This window comes from Hypanus sabinus, chromosome 9 (genome assembly GCF_030144855.1).
Source record: "Hypanus sabinus isolate sHypSab1 chromosome 9, sHypSab1.hap1, whole genome shotgun sequence".
Lineage (NCBI taxonomy): Eukaryota > Metazoa > Chordata > Chondrichthyes > Myliobatiformes > Dasyatidae > Hypanus > Hypanus sabinus.
The window spans coordinates 132,943,885-132,960,125 of record NC_082714.1 but is presented as its reverse complement, the minus strand read 5'-3'; the positions used below and the strand labels follow the sequence as shown (position 1 = coordinate 132,960,125).

Here is a 16,241-nt window from a genome sequence, read left to right as displayed (position 1 = left end):
AATCTGTTAGCACTTGCCATTTCAAGGGAAAAGCATGAGCTCAGTTGCTAATTGCATGGAGGGAAGATGATGGGTGCACGTAGTGCTGCAACTTGTAAGGTGTCATGTAGTGAACATATTGCATTCATTTGTGTATACTTTAACATGTACTGTATATTTTCTGTTCTATACCAGGTCAGACAGTTCGTTGTTTCTGTGAACAGTATGCATGTAATGCAATTGGACTACAAAACCGTCAGCAACATAATCATGACAGGACCTCGCACTCTGGTGATGGAAGTTATGGAAATGATTGAATGATGTGTGCTTGTTCAAAAAGTCAGTTGTTGACTACTTTGTTTAGACTTTTGAGAATATATAGTTTCAAACACACTTGCCTAGAAATCAGTGATGAAGATCTTGGCCAGCAAAACTTAGTTATCATTTAATTCCGTTCAAGTATGTTAGTATTTGTCCCCTGTTAACTTTGACTGTAATTTCTATGTTGAAAATCAATGGCTGGAATACATTTTAACTACATCAATTCTGTTTTTGATGTATGTTTATAATTTTTGTTTGCTCATTGTGCATTGTGAAGCATGGATTAGAGCAACAACTACTGTTAATAGATATTACCAATTTTCTTCAAATTGTATAAGGTTAATTTGTAAAATTTGCAGATCCAATTAAGTGTATTTGTATAAACTGAGCTATTTTACTGGCATCCACTGTAACCTTTATTGGAATGTGACACTCAACAAGAAGTAAAGACTTCCTCTCTCCCCTACCCCATTGCAACGATGTTGGAGCCCAGCCAGATCGGAAGCTCCAAGGTCACTATGCCTTACTACAAAGAAAAAGTGGCTCTGTTCCAAGTTTTCAAGTCACCACAGAAAACAATCCATGCTTATTTGAGCAAGGAGCTCACAGAATTTAGTTTTAACCCATTTCATTCAAAATCGGAAAGTTGTTTTCTCTCACGATGTTATGTGCTTAGTTGCCAGCTTTTTGACCTAGAACAAGAAAATACAACAAAATACCTGTTTTAGGTACCCATTCCTTCATTTTCCAATTTGATGATCTAACTAATCAGAGGCAGTTGTACATTTTCATTGAAGTCTTCACTTTACAGGTATACAATTCAGAACCCTTACTTGTATCTCCATCTTTGATATCATAAGGAGGAAAAGAAAAATTATTATGTTGCCAAGTTCATTCTCATATTCTCACTACACTGAGCAAAGTACTTCAAGTGCGGTCTTAAAAGTGTAAAGAAAGATTAACCTATGATTTTGTACAAACCTCTAGTTCAATTCCTTGATTTTCAAGTGTGAGAAGAAGATCTTTGCACCATGATTTTTGTATGTAGTTGGGATTTTGTCCCTCTGAGTTTTAAATGATACCTGCAGCTCCGTGGATATGTACCAAGTTCAATAAGATTTTAAATGCACCTAGTAGAGTGATAGCAAATTTGCTACAGAAACCCAACTGGAATGAATGTACAATGGGACATGATACTAGAGTCCATCCCTTTTCATTGCCAGACTTCATTTCAACATATGAATCCTGTATCCTGACTAAATAACCCAGGAGTTTATACCTTTCAGAGCAACAAGTCTGGTGGAATTCCAGGAGTCCTAAGGGATAAAGAGAACAAATGCCTGCTATTAAGCCCCCTAGGTTGCAGGAGGCAGGTAACTGGGTGACTGTCAGGAGAAGGAGAGGAAATGGGCAGAGTAACCCTGTGGTTATTTCCCTCAATAATAAGTACACCACTTTGGACACTTTTGAGGGGGTCAATTAACTGGGGGGATCTGCAGTGACCAGGTCTTTGGAACTGAGTCTGGCTCCGTGGCTCAGAAGACAACAGAAGTGAAGATGAATGCAGTGGTGATATAAGATTCCATAGTCAGATAGAGACACCTGAATGGTATGTTGTCTCCTAGGTGCCAGGGTCAGGGTTGTCTCAGATTGGGTTCATCGCATTCTAAAGGGAGGGGATGAACAGCCAGATGTAATGGTACATATTGATACCAATGACCCTAGATAGGAAAGGTGAAGAGGTCCTGAGGATAGATTTTAGCAAGCAAGAGAATAGTAAGCTCTGGATTGTTGTTTGTGCCATGTTCCAGTGAAGGCAGGAATAGGATGATTTGGCAAATGAATGTGTGGCTGAGGAACGGATGCAGGTGGCAGGAGTTCAGATTTATGGATCATTGGGATCTCTTCTGGTGAGGGTATGACCTGCAAAAAAGGGACCTGCAGGGGACAAGTATCCTTCTGGGCAGGCTTGCTAGAGCTGTTTGGGAGGATTTGAACTAATTTGGCAGAGGGATCGGGCTGACGATGGGCTATTTGGTTTACAAATAGAGGCAGTGTGTAGTGAGACTGCCAGCAAGGAAAGGTTGATGATGAGGCAAAATTGCAGTCAATGGGATGAGTTGCAATGTAAAAATGTGACAAAATCTAAAAGGGTAAATGCAGGACTGAAGGAAAATTTGAATGCAGGCAGATGAACATGCAGCATAGTGGGAAATTGGCATGTATAATGTTGTGGGCATCACAAAACTGTGGCTGAAAGAAGATTATAGCTGGAAGCTTAACATCCAAAGATACATATTGTACTGAAAAGACAGACAGGTAGGTCAAGGGGGTGGATGTCTCTGTAGGTCAAAAATGAAATCATTAGAGAGAAGTGACATATGGTCAGAAGGTGTTGAATCATTGTGGGTAGAGCTAAGGAACTGCAAGTGTAAAAGGTCCCGAATGGGAGTTATAAGCAGACCCCCAAACAGTAGTATAGATTTGGTCTACAAATTACAATAGAAGATCGAAAATGCATGTCAAAGGGGCAATATATTAAGTAGCTTGTTGTTGTTGAGCCCACCAGCTATTCTGGATTGGGTGTTGTGCAATGAAGTAGAATTGATTAGAGAGCTTAAGGTAAAGGAACCCTTAGGAGACAGTAATCATAATGTGAAAAAATCACCCTGCAATTTGAGAAGAATAAGCCAGTCAGATGTATCAGTATTACAGTGGAGTAAAGGGAGTTAGAGAGGCATGAGAGTGGAGCTGGCCATAAATGATTGGAAGCACACAGTAGCAGGGCTGATAGCAGAGCAGCAATGCCTGGAATTTCTGGTAGCAATTTAGACGGCGCAGGATAGATACATCCCAAAGAAGAAGTAGTATTCTAAAAGCAGGGTGTTGCAACTGTGGCTGAGGATAGAAGTCAAAGCCAACACAAAATCCAAAGAGAGGGTATATAATAGAACAAAATGTAATGGAAAGTTAAAGGATTGGGAAGCTATTAGAAACCAACAGAAGACATCAAAAAAAGTCATAAAAAAGGAAAAGATGGAATATGAAGGTAAGCTAGCCAGAAGTATTAAAGAGGATTCCAGAAGTTTCTCCTTATATATATATATAAAGTGTAATAGAGAGGCGAGAGTAGGTATCAGACTGCTGGAATATGATGCTGGAATTGTAGTAATAGGGGACAAGGAAATAGTGAATGATCTGAATGAGTATTTTGCATCAGTATTCACTGTGGAAGATACACACAGTGTGCCAGAAGTTCGAGAGTGTCAGAGCAAAAATTTGTGAAGGTGCCATTACTGAGGAGAGAGATCTTGGGAAGGTGAAAGGTCTGAAGGTAGATAAATCACCTAGACCAGATGTTCTGCGCCGTAGTGTTCTGAAAGTAGTAGTTGAAGAGATTGTGGAAGCATTAGTAATGATCTTTCAAGATCCAAAAGATTCTGGCATGGTTCTAGGGGACTGAAAAATTGCAGACGTCACTCCACATTTCAAGAAGGGAGAGAGACAGAAGAAATGAAATAGGCCAATTAGTCTGACCTCAGTGGTTGTGAGGATGCTGAAGTCGACTATTAAGGATATGGTTTTGGGCTACTTGGAAGCACGTGATGAAACAGGCTGTAATCAGCATTGTTTCCTTAGAAGGGAAATCTTCCCTGATAAACTTGTGGAAATCTTTGAAGAAATAACAAGCAGGATAGACAAAGGAGAATAGTTGATGTTGTGTACTTGGATTTTCAGAAAACCTGTGACAAGCTGCCACACATGAGGCTGCTTAACAAGTTAAGAACCCATTGTATTACCGGAAAGATACTGGCATGAATAGAACATTGACTGATTGGCAAGTGGCAAAGAGTGGGAATAAAGGGAGTCTTTTCTGATTGGTTGCCAGTTACTGGTGGTGTTCCACAGGGGTCTGCATTGGGATTGTTTTTTTTTACATTATATGTCAATGATTTAGATGAAGGAATTGATGACTTTGTAGCCACGTTTTTGGAGGATAATAAAAGAGGTGGAGGGGCAGGAAGTGTTAAGAAAGTAGAGAGGCTACAGAAGGATGTAGACAGACTGAAAGAAAGGACAATAAAGTGGAAGATGGAATACAACGTCGGGAAGTGCATGGTCATGCGGATTGGTAGAAGAAATAAAAGCATAGGCTATTTTCTAAATGGAGAGAAAATTCAAAAATCTGAGATGCAAAGAGGCTTGAGAGTCCTCATGCAGGATTCCCTTAAGGTTAATTTCCAAGCTGAATCATTGGTGAGGAAGGGAAATATAATGTTAGCATTCATTTTGAGTGGACTAGAATATAAAAGTAAGGATGTAATTTTAAGGCTTTATAAAGCACTGGTGAGGTTTAATGTATTGTGAACAAATGTGGGTTCTGTAAAAGATGCGCTGATATTTGAGGGGGTTCAAAGGAGGCTCAGAAAAATGATTCCAGGTTTGAAAGGCTTGTCGTATGGGGAGTGTTTGATGGCTCTGGGCCTCTACTAACTGAAGTTCTGAAGAATGAGGGGGGACCTCATTGAAACCTACTGAATGTTGAAGGGTGTTGATAGAGCATTTGTGGGGAGGATGTTTCCTATGGTGGGGGAGTCTAAGACTAGGGGACACAGCCTCAGGATAAAGGGATGTCCATTTAGAATAGGATTGAGTAATTTCTTTGGCCAGAGAGTGGTAATTTGTGGAATGTGTTGCCAATGGCAACTGTGGAGGCCATGTCATTGGGTATATTTAAGGCAGAAGTTGATAGGCTAATCAGGGCATGAAGGGATACAGGGAGAAGGCAGGAGATTGAAGATGAGAGGGAAATGGATCAGTAATGATGCAATGGCTGAACTAAATGGGCCAAATTGCCTAATTCTGCTCTTACATCTTCTGGTTACTTTTGGGGTAAATGAGAGGAAAGCCATTACCTAGCTTCTCCTGTCACACGTAAGAATGCAAATCTCACAAATTCCGGACCAACGTCTCTATGACCAAAGGCTTCTTCCCAGAGACAGAACCAAGCAGAAAACCTTGCTGAAAGTTGTGAACTTACTCATCTCAGGTTATCAGGTTTAGTGATGCCCTCAACAGTCTTCAATGAAAATGAAGAAATACCACAAAAGGAATTGCAATTTCTTGTTCAGGACAGCAGAGCTGGGAATTAAGCAACGATCAACTTTAGTCATTGAAATTGTATGTGTTGCAGAGTTGCTTAGTGTTGGGTGCAGATAATATTGCTTCAATTTTAATCTCTAATATGTCCTTTTTACTCAAATATTAAAAGAAATCAACAGTGCTTCTATTTGAGTATTCTTTTTCATTGTAAATTAATTAAAAATAAAATTTGTGATTCTTTGCTATCATGAAGGTGGAAGACAATCAAACCCATCAATTGCTTGAAAGACTATCAATATTCATGGTCTATAATCAAATTATTATTTATGTTCTCTAGTGAGACAGTATTATATGTTGTCTGAACCTGTTGTAACACACTGACCTCTCAGCTGTAAATGGAGATTTACTTTGTTGCAGTTCTGCAAAATGATTGAATTATTCTTTATGATAACTGTTATAACTTTATAAGGCCAAAGGATGGTGCTGTAAACAAGTAACTTACCCACCTGAAATAAGATTGAAAGGATTTGAGTGCAATTTTGTCCTTCTGTATTAATCATTGTTTCAAATTGCACACATTTTAATTGTGCTTCTTTTATGAATGAGAGTTCCAGATAGAGATCAGCCAATAATAAAAAAAATAAGTTAATCAAGGTAAAGCCAGCACTAGAATTTATCCGGAGGACCTATTCATTAAGAACACAGTCGGTTACTAAAGCTTCAATTTCAAATGAGTAATAAATATTTAAATAGAAAATGACTTGTGCACACAGTAAAAGTCATTACTTGCAAGGTTTTCCGAATAATTTTAAATGCATCTAGAAATCATATTTGCAAAATGATCGATTTGAAATAGTTATTAGTTATTAATTGTTAACATTGCACAACATTTCTCTCTTTCCTGAATGAACAAGTATAAAGTCAAAAGCTAATAATACAATATTAATGAAGAATATTAATCAGCATCTCAAATGCAGGCTAAGGCAGTGGATCTGTTCAGGCTCAGTTTGAATCACATGAGTCTATTTCTCCCAGGACCCCCTGGATTTTCAGTAATTAATAAAAATAATAAAAGCTGAGTTAACGAAATCTTCCACAACACAAGTACTTAGTTTTAAGGAATTAACTAATTTGGTTCCTACTTAATCAACAATTAAGTGAGGGTCTGCAGCTAAACAAAATATTTTAAAAAAATTAACAAGGAAGTCCTGATTTTAATTAATCAAAATTTCAAGAGAGACATGAAATTAATTAAGACAAATTTTGAGTATGAAGAGCGTAAATCTTGATGTTTGACACAAGATGGATTCTCTGCTCACACAGCGAGAGGGGAGATGAGCCCCAAGGAGCTTTCTCTTGTGGTTGGAAGTGCCCTGATTGCCACCTGTGACCCACACTGGAGGCGACAGCAGGTGGGAAGTTTGGCTGGGGCTGGACGGGAATCATAAGGAAAGCTCAAGCAGGGTGGAAACCTCCTTGAAGCAGAATGTCTAAAGCTCACTTAATCTTGATCTTCAGTGTGAATATGGTTCATGAATGTGGAACCTCATTATAAGAGGGGAAACATCAGGTGTGACAATTTTAGTTTTAAGTATATTAACTGCAGATTTTTGACTGTGTCATCTTGAGTTATATTTACGAGAATGCAGTTGATTTTAGCTCCACGGAATAAATCATTGTAAAAGAATCGACTGACTTTCTTTGTAATGCTCCCCAAGGTGTGCAGGTACTGTATTTTTTAAAAGCAAGACCTAAATTGCTAGCTTAAACATACAGGTAAGGTAACTAGCTTTTAAAATGCATTACAAACATATTGTATAGTTTTGTTCATCAAAGTATATAAGAAACCTAACAAACAGCTTGCATATTGAGGATAATTTTATTTTATAATGAATAATGCCTAGCTTATTTTGAATAATGTTCACACAGCTGATTGAACACTGTCATCTTCAGTATATCTATTCTTGCATTAATTATACCTGAATGTCTAACGTTCAACTACCATTAATTGTGTCATACAAAAAGAATCAATAAATAAATGTCAGTTAATGACTAATTGTTCATCTCTGTTGATTCCTTTGGTAAGATCTATTGAGTTAATCATTAATGCACCGATCATCTGAAGGATGAAGGATGGTTGTGCAAAAGCACATATAAATTTGAAAGATTAATGCAAGATACTGAAATGAGTAAAATTTAGAATGAAATCTTTAAATATCTTTGTTAAATTTGCAGGTAAGGCTTTTGACTGGCATTAGAATGAGGTTGGAGGTAAATGGTCTTAATTTGGATAAATTTTAGTTTAATTTATGTGTTAATTGTAAGCACTGTTCATCTAATTGAGAGTTTTATTTAAAAAAAAACTTCTTATTAATATTCTGTAGCATCGTGGTTGTATGGACAGGTATCTTATCTGAACTCATAAACAAGAATCATGATCCCACCATGACATATGACAAATTTACGTAATTGAATTTGTGACAAAAACGCTAAAATTCTTTCTGATTATTGCCAAAAGCCCATCAAATACGTGAATGTTCTTTGGCTGGAAGCTCTGCGAGTTGTGAGGGTGGAGGCCCTATGGCTTTAAAAGCTGCGTGGATGACAGTGGCCTCATGGGCCTGAAGTCAGTGTGGAAGATAGAAGTCCTTTGTTTAAAGGCAACCCCATGCGTGTAAAAGGAGAGACAGAGGACCTGTGGGCTTAAAGGCAGCAATGGGGACAGAATCATAAACACAAGAGATTCTGCAGATGCTGGAAATCCAAAGTAGCTCGCACAAAATGCTGAAGGAGCTCAGCAGGTCAAGCAGCATCCAGAGAGCAAAATAATGATAAAGGTTCTCAGAGCCCAAAACATCAACTCTTGATTCCTTTCCACAATACTATCTCACCTGCTGAGTTCCTCCAATATGTTATGTGTGTTACTGTGGAAAGAAGCTTTTTGGTTTTAACTTGAATCATGATGGCAAGTGAACTCACAACCAGTGAATTAGGGGATATTGCAAACTACCAAAACCAGGCAGCAAAGGGTAGGTGGTTTACTTACAAAGTTTTTATGGGTGTCTGGCCTTGGCTACAGACTGAGCAGCCTGAGCTAGAAAGTGGGAGGAGGTCCGTGTTGCATTGAAGGAGGTGCATGAAGGAGGGAAATGAGCGAGCCATTCTCTCCCCATGTAGCTCAATCCACAACAAACTTAATTGTCAACAATCTCTTGCAATATTTTGGCAAATCTCCCAGCTGTAACTAATCTTGATTAAAAAAGAATAAGGAGAAAAAAAGATTGGGCAAGCTAGGCAGCATCAACTAAAATATACAAAAACATGAGAAAGGCCACAAGAAGCTCATTTAACCTTGGTAAAACCATCCACAAGAACACTTGTGAATTAGAGTTTTCCCAAACTCATCAAGCAACAAGCTATTATGATCACTCCCTGCTCTATTGTCATCTCAAATGTGGGGATGGACTGGTGTAGAATAGATATCATTGGGAGGGGGTGGTACTCTTCAGCACTGAATCTGAAGCCAATGAAGCCAAGAATTAATAGGCTAAACATGGTCAAATGAATCACCTGCTGATTATCTCCTCACCACTGTCTCAGCTGATGTACTTCCCTGTCTCAGTTCCCACAGTGTTGAATATGTCTGAAAAGAAGTAATGGTAGATGTTGTGTTCTTTATATTTGTACGTAACATGGGTTACTAATAAAGAACCATATTCTGGAAGAATAGAACTTTTATTTAACAGCAACCACCACGTTCTTACAATACAATGTTTCTCGATCTTTCTAACATTCCTGCGTATGCTCAGAACTCTCTCCAATCACGTTCTTCTACGTCATATTACCACATCTTTCTTTCCCTAAAAAGAAAAACAATTAGCAACAATGACCAGAGCAAATGCATAATTTAACATGTCTCTATCAGTCTCTCAGGGGTTTATGAACACGAGTAGACCTTCTAAGTGGTTCACACTGTTCTTGTGTTTCATTGTTATTTCCATGTTTTGTCTGGTCTGCATCAGTTAACTGAAACTCTAAAGTTGACTCTTTCTTGAGGTCTTTGCGATTTCTTCTTAACACTGCTCCTTCTTCTGTTTGGACCACGTATGATCTGGCTTGTACTTCTTCAAGTACTGTAGCTTTCTGTGTCCATGTGTTCATTTTGTCTTGTATTCTTACTTCATCTCCTTGGTGCAGTTCAGGTAATGGATGAGAACGTCTGTCAAAGTATGTTTTCTGCTTTGCTTTGTGTTCATCTTTCCAACTTTTCACTTGTTCTCCTCCCTCTGTACTCAGAAGGCTCTCGTCTATTGGCAGATTGGATCTCAAATGGCATCCCATCAAGAGCTGAGCAGGTGAAAATCCACATTCAAGTGGAGTACTGGCATAGGCTAACAAAGCTTTATAAAAATCACCTCCACTATCTTTTGCTTTGTGCATCAGTTTCTTGATAATTCCTACTGACTTCTCAACTAACCCATTGGACTGAGGGGGAAACGGACTAGATGTTGTATGAACAAAGCCCTATTCCTGAGCAAAATGTTTCATGCATTCACCATTGAATTGTGGACCATTGTCTGTGAAAACGTCATCAGGTACACCAAGTCTGGAAAAAACTGATTTCATGCATGTAATTACATTTTCTGCAGTTGTTCTGCTCAGACCACACACTTCAGATTGATACTCATTGTATCCTGTTATTAATAGATAATCTTTGTTGTCAGTTACAAACAGATCAACGCCTACCTTCTGATCAGGTCTCTGAGGACTAGGATGTGGACGCAGTGGCTCCTTAGGGTTGCTATGTTGGTATTTAAGGAATATTTGACAAGAAGACACCAATTCCGCAATTTCTTGATTCATCCTGGGCCAAAACATCACTTCCCATGCTCCTCTCTTACACTTTTCAATTCCTAGGTGGCCTTCATGAATTTTTCCAAGCATTTCTTTTTGGAGACTTTTAGGAATCGCAATTCTGCTGCCTTTGTACAGTATCCCATCCACAGCAGAAAGTTCTGATCTGTGGTTCCAATGTTCTTGGACTTCTGAGATACGTTCATGCTCATTATCTGGCCATCCATACAACACCACTTGTATCACCTGACTGAGAATTTTGTCCAATTCCAACTTCTCAGGAGCAACAGGTATAGTCAATATGATCATATCAACAAATGCCTGAACATCAACAGCATCCCTGTGACTGTCTTGTTGTTGGATCCACAGCTCTGGAAAGTGTGTCAGCTGTGTACATGAATTTTCCAGGTGTGTATGACACATTCAAAAAATATCTTTGCAATTTGATCATCATTTGCTGAATTTGCAAAGGACAGTCACTTAAAGGTTTGTGAAACAATGCAATTAGAGGCTTATGATCAGTTTCAACATCAATAGATTGCCCTGACACAAACAGATGAAATCTCTCGCAAGCAAACGTAATACTGAATAATTCTTTTTCAATTTGGGCGTACTTTTCATTTCTGGATCAGATAATGAAGGAGATGCATATGCCACTGGTAGCCATTCCTTACCATGTTTCTGGAGTAATACTGCCCCTAAGCCTGCATCACATGAGATTTTGATGGGTATCTCAGCATCATAGAATTTCAACACAGGTTCTTTAGTGAGCACTTTCCTGAGATTTTGCCATGCCTTCTCCTGTTCATGATTCCAACACGTTTTCATTTAACTAGAACAATTCTGTTGCAGATTGGCTGATGTTTAACCAGAGTATTGTTGGATTAATTACACAATATTTAAAATTAAGATATACTAAATAACCACATTGAATTGCACAAATGCACATCACAGAGGCATGCTCCTTAGCTTAATTAGAGTATATTGAAGATTTTACTTAATGTAAGTCTCATCCCTGTACATCTACCCTTTTCTCCCCCTTCAATGGGATAGCCAATGCAAAAGCCTATAAGTGTGTACCACCTGGCTCAAGGACAGCTTCTATCCCACTGTTATAGAGTCATCCCATAGTGCAAAAAGAAAGTCTCTCGACTTCACAGTGTACTTTGTTAAGGCTTTGAACCTTGTTGTCTGCCTGCACTGCACTTACTCTGTTATTTATTCTGCACTTTGTTATTGTTTTTCCTTGCACTACTGTGCCTCAATGCACTGTTGCATTGAAATGAATTGTATAGGTGGTGTGCACAGCAGATTTTCATATATCCTTGGTATAGGTGGCAATAATAAACTAATTGGCCAATTTTATCCCATCAAATCCCTCGCATAGCCGAATATTCTTTTTCTTACTTCGGGTCTCGGCCTGAAACATCAACTGCTTACTCTTTTCCATCGACGCTGTCTGGCCTGCTGAGTTTGGCATTCTGAGGCCTCCGGCATTTTGTGTGTTGCTTTGGATTTCCAGCATCTGTAGTTTTTCTCATGTTTGTACTATTACACTTTTCCAGTTTCAATTTGAAGGCATCTAAAATACTGCATCAATTACTCTGTGTTAACATGTTCAAGCCTCTCTGACTGAAGAGTTTTAGAGCAGCAATAATGTTTTGTGTATGGCCAGTACATTTCCATTATTATTCAAAATGTTAAAATAATCTATATATAAGCCTTTTATTCACAAAGCATGTTCCTAAACATTTCTGCCTTTTCTGGGAGTTGTTATCTCGCTGTCCTGGCACTGACTTTGTAAATCTTTTGTGCAACATTTTCAGTTCTTTGTCTATTTATATCAGAGAGAATGGAACTTTGCAGTAGAAGTCGAACCTGTCAAAACTCCCACTACATAATTCACTGTGGAATTGGATCTTAGCGATTGTAGGGATGACTTACAGCAGACTGAAAAGCTTGAGCATGTAAATATTAGGAAAGCTGGAGCTTTTGGAAAGTATCAAGTTGGATAAGTCACAAGGACTGGACGAGGTTTACCCCAGCCTACTGTGTCAGGTAAGGGAGGAGGATTTGCATTATCAATGGGGATGGGAGAGGTTCTGGAGGATTGGAGGGTTGCAGTTGTTGTTCCCTTATTCAAGAAAGGGAGTAGAGATAGCCCAGGAAATTATAGACCAGTGAGTCTTAATTCAGTGGTTGGCAAGTTGATGGAGAAGATCCTGACAAGCAGAATTTATGAACATTTGGAGAGGCACAATATGATAGGAATAGTCAGCATGGCTTTGTCAAAGGCAGCTCATGCCTTATGAACCTGATTGAATTCTTTGAGGATGTGACTAAACACATTGATGAAGGTACAGCGGTAGATGTAGTGTATATGGACTTCAGCAAGGCTTATTGAGAAAGTAAGAAGGCATGGAATCCAAAGGGACATTGCTTTGTGGATTCAGAACTGGCTTGCCCACAGAAGGCAAAGAGAGGTTGTAGACGGGTCATATTCTGCATGGAGGTTGGTGACCAGTGGTGTGCCTCAGGGATCTGTTCTGGACCCTTACTCTTCATAATTTTTATAAATGACCTGGATGAGGAAGTGGAGGGATGGGTTAGTAAGTTTGCTGATGACACAAAGGATGGGGGTGTTGTGGATAGTGTGGAGGGCTGTCAGAAGTTACAGCAGGAGATTGCTAGGATGCAAAAATGGGCTGAGAAGTAGCAGATGAAGTTCAACCCAGATAAGTGTGAAGAGATTCATTTTGGTAGGTCAAATATGTTGGCAGAATATAGTATTAATGGTAAGACTCTTGGCAGTGTGGAGGATCAGAGGGATCTTGTCTGAGTCCACAGGACACTCAAAGTTGCTGTGCAGGTTGACTCTGTGTTTAAGAAGGCATATGGTGCATTGGACTTCATCAATCGTAGTACTGCGTTTAGGAGCCGAGAGGTAATGTTGCAGCTATATAGGACCCTGGTCAGACCCCAGTTGGAGTACTGTGCTCAGATCTGGTCATCTCACTACAGGAAGGATGTGGAAACCATAGAAAGGGTGAAGAGGAGATTTACAAGGTTGTTGCCTGGATTGAGGAGCATGCCTTATGAGAATAGAATGAGTGAACTTGGCCTTTTCTCCTTGGAGAGATGGAGGATGAGAGGTGACCTGATAGAGGTGTAAAAGATGATGGGAGGCATTGATCGTGTGGATAGCCGGTGCCTTTTTCCAAGGCCTGAAATGGTTGCTGAAAGAGGACACAGGTTTAAGGTGCTTGGAAGTAGGTACAGAGGAGATATCAGGGGTAAGTTTTTTTGGAATGTGGAATGGGCTGCCAGCGACGGTGGTGGAGGTGAGTAGGATAGGGTATTTTAAGAGACTCCGAGACGGGAATATGGAGCTTAGAAAAATAGAGGGTTATGGGTAATCCTACCAAATTTCTAAGGTAAGGAAATGATCTGCACAACTTTGTGGACTGAAGAGCCTGTATTATGCTGTAGGTTTTCGATGATTCTATAAATTTAACATAGCTTCACAGTGATCCTCCAGTAACCCTGGAAGTAAATAATTAGAGGCACAAGTGATTGCAGATGCTAGAACCTGGAGCAAAAGGAAAAAATACACACTGGTGGATGTCATTGGGTCCAGCAGCATATGTGCCGAGAGAAATTGACGACGTTTCCATAATTAACCTGCAATACCGCTTCTAATGACTACAGATTTGCTTCCAGTTGCTTTTCTATTCCATTTTTAAAAAATTAAATAGTGTTGGTGATATTTCTACTTTTTCCTACTAATATGGATGATCAGCTTTATCTATGCTTAAATTTAGGTACTACCTAACTGTCCGGTCAGCAAGTTCTCTACACGTTAATGAAGCACGCGGTGTCGGGGTCGAGATACGTCTCTACCAAAGGAGGTGTAAGACGCTCCCTCCCTCCGCCAGCTGTAGCCAGCTAAGCGCTCCCCACACCCCCAACCGGGGCTGTGGGACCTGGTTATGCGACTACTGCCTCAGGCAATCTCTGAAGAGTATTGATGATGGCTGGGATCAGTCGTCTTGTAAAGACACTGCCCAGGAGAAGGCAATTTCTAACCACTTCTGTAGAAGAAATTACCAAGAACAATCATGGTTATGGAAAGACCATTGTCCCCCACGACATAGGTCAAGGCACATAACCAACGAACGAACGACATACTAACTGAAGTACTTGAAGACGTTAACATCAGGTTGACCTCTTAAAATTAATTTTAGTTGGTGTTTTAGCTCCACGGGTCACTGTAGACTCGGAGAAGGATGATCGTTTTTAAAAATAGTCCAGATATTTGCGTTTATAAACATTCCATCCAGTTTGCCTACTTACCTGGGGACTGACATATCTGCTTTAACTTATTCTTCTGAAAAGTGTAAATACTGTAAGTATTTAACTACATGATGGAATTATTCAATTTGTATTATTGGAATGTTTTGACATTCTCATAAAGCTCCTGGTGTTCTATATATAAGTTCTTATCTTCAACACATTGTTAGACTTTAGCGGTTTTCTCAGTTTTATTTTGGATTTGCAATTAATTGGAAACAAACTTTGTCGGGACACTTTGCTTTGAGAGTTGTGTAAGAGTTAATGTGGAGTAGGTACGTCACCAAGGGGCTGATCCGCGCTTAGTATTATCTCATGACACACCCCTGAAATTCGCAGTTATAATTTATAATCTGACTGAACGTTGTGGATATAAACTATTCTTCAGTGTGTGGAATACACCATCGATAAAGATACGGCGAAGGGCGGGTGTGATCTGGCAGAACTCCCATCGTGAAGGGAAAACCAGGTATTTGTTTCTGTAGCATCGGAAGTGTGATGGCCAGTGGATGCCGCAGGTCGAACCTCCCTTTGCTCAATACATTCTTCCCCCGTAACGAGTCTAGGAATTTAACATCTGTCCAACACAGGGGGCTGTGTATAGCACCGGTCCATACTTTATCAACGCCAGAAGATTCAAAGAATATTTTAAATGACAGTTTTGAAGATGTGCGATCTAAAAACAAAAAATATTCACCATGATTAAATCTTGGATTTCTTTGTTTCTTTGAGCCAAGTTTCGTTCAGACAGAGATAAACACAGGTAAAGTGCAGAAGTGGTTTATTCCTAATATTTCAATATTTGAGTATTGGAACTGAACTTCAGATCATATCTGTTTTACTTTCAGCCTCAAAGGTTTGACCACAAACACCTTGAATCAAATCTTTATAAGTTTCATATGTGTGACTTTAAATTTATTCTCATTAATAGTAAACATTTTACCTTGACCAAGTATGGACCGGTGCTATACACAGCCCCCTGTATTCTCAATCATGATTAAGAGTAGTTTAATAGGTCTGCTCTAATCTTTTCTGCATCACAGCTGTGTGAGTGCTTCTCAGTACTGTAATGTAGATATAACTAATACATTCCTAGACATAGCTGATTTATTTTGCTTAAGTAAGAGACAAACTACATTAATAGAGAAATGATAACCTTTACTTAGTTATTTATTGAGATACCACTTGGATTAGGCCCTTCCGGTCCTTCCATTAAGCAAATCCCCGATTTAGTCCTATCCTAATCACAGGACAATTTACAATGTCCAACTAACCTACCAACTGGTACATCTTTGGACTGTGGGAGGAAACCAGTGCACCTGGAGGAAACCCCCGTGTTCATGGGGAGACTGTACAAGCTCCTTACAGGCGGTGCCAGGAATTGAACCTAGGTCTCCTGTACTGTAAAGTGTGGTGCTTATTACTATGCTACTATGCTGCCATGGTAATAATTTCTTTATTATATAGAGATTATGGACTGGTGAAAATTTAGGTTTCTTACAAATCAGTTAAGAACCCATCGGAGAAGATTCTGCAGATGTTGAAAGCAGGAGCAACAAACAATTGGCTTGTGGATCTCAATGGGTTGAGCAGCATCTGTGAGAAGAAAGGAATTGATGCCGTTTTGGGTCAAA

The 16,241-nt window shown here is 39.3% G+C and overlaps 2 protein-coding genes across 4 annotated transcripts in view; both read left to right on the top strand.

Annotated features, from left to right (window-relative positions):
- The window catches only part of LOC132399818 (DEP domain-containing mTOR-interacting protein-like), a 100,016-nt gene extending 94,432 nt beyond the window's left edge, over positions 1–5,584 (top strand). The window contains exon 9 of one of the 2 annotated variants that reach the window (XM_059980604.1): positions 175–5,584. In XM_059980604.1, coding sequence (XP_059836587.1) covers positions 175–300 — 126 coding nt within the window. In that variant the 3' untranslated portion in view covers positions 301–5,584. The remainder of the gene's footprint in view (positions 1–174) is intronic. The other variant, XM_059980608.1, reaches the window with a different exon arrangement.
- Positions 5,585–14,954: 9,370 nt separating this feature from the next.
- LOC132399817 (collagen alpha-1(XIV) chain-like) overlaps positions 14,955–16,241 on the top strand; it is a 180,386-nt gene continuing 179,099 nt past the window's right edge. For both annotated transcript variants that reach the window (XM_059980600.1, XM_059980599.1), the window contains exon 1: positions 14,955–15,076. The gene's annotated coding sequence lies outside the window, so the exon portion shown is untranslated. The remainder of the gene's footprint in view (positions 15,077–16,241) is intronic.